The sequence below is a fragment of the Hipposideros armiger genome, unplaced genomic scaffold (genome assembly GCF_001890085.2).
Source record: "Hipposideros armiger isolate ML-2016 unplaced genomic scaffold, ASM189008v1 scaffold_419, whole genome shotgun sequence".
In the NCBI taxonomy this organism is placed as follows: Eukaryota; Metazoa; Chordata; class Mammalia; order Chiroptera; family Hipposideridae; genus Hipposideros; species Hipposideros armiger.
The window spans coordinates 593,972-598,033 of NW_017731769.1; the positions used below are offsets into that span (position 1 = coordinate 593,972).

The 4,062-nt window shown below is 46.3% G+C and overlaps 1 protein-coding gene across 2 annotated transcripts in view; it reads left to right on the forward strand.

Moving 5' to 3' along the window:
* Positions 1-3,719, forward strand: part of ZNF185 (zinc finger protein 185 with LIM domain) — a 66,626-nt gene extending 62,907 nt beyond the window's left edge. For both annotated transcript variants that reach the window (XM_019664258.1, XM_019664257.1), the window contains 2 exons: positions 379-477; positions 1,438-3,719. In XM_019664258.1, coding sequence (XP_019519803.1) covers positions 379-477 — 99 coding nt within the window. In that variant the 3' untranslated portion in view covers positions 1,438-3,719. The remainder of the gene's footprint in view (positions 1-378; positions 478-1,437) is intronic.
* The last annotated feature ends 343 nt before the right edge of the window (positions 3,720-4,062 follow it).

Below are 4,062 nucleotides of genomic sequence, written 5' to 3' on the forward strand. Positions count from 1 at the left end.
GAGGGCAGTGTCACTGGCCCTCATATGTGGGATCTGAACCGGGGCCCTCTGGCGTCCCAAGCCAGCTCTTAACCAACATGCAACTCGGCCGGCCCTCTAGTGGATTTAGGATTTAAACCCAGGCCTGGGCTCCAAACCACAATGTGGTCACCCTGCTTGCTAGTTTTTGTGGGGTTTTCTTTCGTTGTTTCATTTCTAGTCTAAACTAGCAGTGATTTTGTCTCTGTTTTCTGCCATTTTTTAATTGTGTGCTTCAAAGTCCAGAGTGTGCCTTCCGTGTAGCGTCTGCCTGCGTATGTTGGTCAGGCGCCCCCTCCCCACTCACTTGCTCATATCGCTTCCCTTGTATGCTGACCTCTAGCTTGCTCTCTCTTTCAGTGTGGGATTTGCAGTAAACCGATGGGTGAGCTCCTGGACCAGATCTTCATTCACCGCAACACTATCCACTGTGGGAAATGCTATGAGAAGCTCTTCTAGGTGGGTGCGGGCACCCCAAAGGCCAAGCAGCAGGGATTATTATAGGGAAGAAAAGTGCCCTGATCTCTGTCTCAACCCAGGACACTAGTCCTTACGTTTAGGGGACCCTGAGTCCTCCTATGCCCTATGACACTTAGAAATCTTAGGGGGAAAGACCCTCCCCAGGGACACTTCCAATTTGTAGGGGTTGTAGTCTCTTCCTCTTGAGAAGCACCTTCTGTGCAGTGCCTCAGCTGAGTCCTCTATCTACCCTGGGAAGCCAGCCGAGCCTGTGTTGTTAGCCTCACTGGGGGACAAGGAAATAAAGACCTAGAAAGGAAAAGGGCCTGGAGAAACACCTGGTTTGCATATGGCAGAATCAGAACCTCAACCCCGGACTTTGCATTCAGGTCCAGGGCTCTGCTACAGGCCCTTGGGCCACCTTCACCATTGTTCATATAGCATCAGATCAGAATTCAACAGCTGACGTGTTCAGTTAAGCAAGATACAGCTGGGGGGCCAGCAGCAGGTAGAGGCGAGGGTAAGCAGGTATGTGTGGGAGGGGATGGTGCCATTCTGGGGCTGGCCCAACCAGGAAAGGCTGCTTGGGCAGTCCTTTGCCATATTGTTAACAATGCCTGAAGACAGGTTCGCATACTACAAGCCAGCAGAATCTACCCCAGTGTCTGAACTGCATGAGACCCAGTGCCCATAGGACACTGCCTTTTCAGATCCCGGCAGCCCCTCCCCGTTAGCACCTCCTCAGCTAGAAGCACAGGGCATAGTATCTCCCTTGAAGGCAATGGGACTTGGTCACAACCAAGAGTTCCACCAGCTACAAGCCTGTTCTGCCTTCTCTCCAGAAGACACATTGTCCTGGGCTGTTGATGCCTGGAGCAGTCACCCACCCCAAGAGCCTCTGACTGGTCATTGGATTGGATTTGTATTTTCGATCTCATGGCTACCTGTAATTTCTTTTAGCTCCCTGGGGCTGAGAAGAAGCTGATGACTCCTGGACAAGTTTGACCGTCCCCAGTTGTCCTGAGTTGCTGGCTCCCTTTCCCTCACTTCCTCCCCATTTGATTTCTTCGTGCTTTTGCTCTTCGTGAGTTCAACTGTCTTACATCTAGTGGTGTATCTGAATGATGCTACGATAATTACTTGTGTGTGTAGCCTTTTATAGCTTAGAAAGCACTTCACAGCCATCATCTTATTTCAGGCTCAAGCAAAGAGGATTGAACAAGAATTCCGTCTTTGCTTCCCTAAGGCATGTCAGCTTCCTGATGAGTTTAGGTGGCCTGATATGATAAGCATAGGCAGGAACATTGGATTCAGTGCATCCTGACTTGGGACAGAGAGCTAATCACATTTTGGTTCGTAACTATGAGTGTACCTTCGGAACTTGAGAATAGAAGGAGACCCCTGAAGACTGTTGACGATCCCTGGTGGGTAAATTGCAGACATTGGATGCTAGGGATTGGCATAAGCCAATTTTTTTAGCTTGTCTATTTGTCTTATATACATCTTTAAACTTTCCACGTACTTTTGAAAGTAGTTAGTTGCTTTTGATTGAGTTGTGTAGCAGATTTTAATGACCTCCTTCTACCCACCTTTCACTGTAGTTGAGGTTTTTTTTCCTGCAGGCATGGGGGCATGTATTAGGTTTAAATTCTATAGGATGTGATTCTTAGGAGGCTACTGACCAAAGAGACATCTGTGTCTGAATCTCGATAACTGATTAATACCTTTGCCCTCAATTCCCAATCCCTAAGCTTTACACAGAAACCTTCTAAAGTAGCTTTTAGAGAACATACAGTCCAGCAGGATTAAGAAGGGAGATAAGCAGCTAACATTTCTTGAGACCTTACTACATACCAGACGTTATCACAAAGTGATGACATGAATCCCCGTACTAATTTTGTGCAGAGGGTATTCTTGTCCCCAGTTTACAGATGAGGATATTGAGGCTCAGAGAGGTGATCATTGCCTCATGCAGAACCATTGCTGTCTCTCTCCAGTAACAGTAACCACAATAACCAGCATTGATTTAGTGCTGAGTATGTGTCAAGCCCTGTGCCAAGGTTACCTAATCCTACCAGTTAACACCCCCCACACACACACACACACACACTCACACTCAGGCCTCTCCTGAGGCACACTCTAACAAAGAGGGGGATGTGTGAAACCACACTCCTCCTCTGTGAAGTACCTGGGTCCCCCTGTGAAGTATTACAAAGGTTACACTGACACCCCACTCCCGCTCCTCCCCTTTCCATGAAAACACTTCTCAACTGAGATGCTCTCAGCTGGGAAGAGATTTGACTCAGAGACCTTCCCCAAAAACGAGTTTGTCAGCCCAGGGAAAGCTCCAGTGGGCTAGCCAATCTGAGCACAGGGTCTTCAGTGACCTCCTATTTTCCAGTCTAGACTCTGTCCCGAGCTAGTGGAACATGGAAACCTGTGGCTCACTGGACAGATGCAGGGCCATGCATGCAGTCAGCTGATGCTCTGCTCAGGTTTGCCTGGGCTCCTCTGCCTTTGGGGCCAGCATCATTGTGTAAGCTCCTTGAGAGGAGGTACAACCTCAGAGTGTTTATAATGAAAAGTGAGGGCCTCTTCTCTTGATTTAATTAGAAAATATTTCTCCATCTCTCCAGTTTCTGAGCCCTGTGCACATTTGCTGGTGGACTTGTTCTTATCGCCAAATGATCAGAGTGGAACATTCCATTCATTTGCATAGATGTGCATCAGATTTGCTCTGGAGGGGAAAAGTGGTACAATGTGCCGTGTACCGACACTAAATAAAAGCTGGTCTTCCTAGAGTCTATAAACTGCAGCATGGGACTTGGCACATGGTAGATACTGACACACAGGTGCTAAATGAATGAGCAAATGGGAAAGAAAGGTCGTTCCTTTGGGTGGGAGGTGCCATCCCTGAGTCTTGGTACAGGTCCACCTGATGGAGTGCAGGAAAAAGAGGTCCCAGATAGGTTGGCTTCCCCACCTTCAAGATACACTCTGCCTTTAAGGGAGTTTTAGAACCAACATGCAACATACTGACAGAAAACTTGCAAGATCAATATTGATTTCAGTCCAAAACAATCTGTTTTCGATTCTAAAAAGGCATGGAATTCTGCAGACTCTTGTAGGAAGGGGGGTGGCTGCATTACACTTTTGCTTCTTTTTAATTGCCTAATGTTTTTAATCATACTTGCTTAACCCACATTAATGTACACAATTATAATAAATGTTAAGATATTACATAGTCATTATTAAGGTGTCCTTTTTTAAGTGTAATTGGTATATTTGGCTGTGTGATTTATTTTCTCCTGTTGCCTGAAGCCATTCTCTCAACAAAGGCATTTAAATGCTTTTAAAAGTATCAAATCTAAAGAGAAAAAAATAGAAAGATCTAGAAACTATGCATGCACAAGAAGTGGGAATTCTTGACTTGTCAGATCTTAGTGAAGAATATTCTTTTGGGTCTATCCTCTCCTTCATGACCATTGCAAACAAATGGCCACCTAATCCTTATTGCACACTTGGAATGACCAAGAGCACAGTCTCTTACAAGCCCATTCTGTCTGTGGACAGGCCCACTTATTT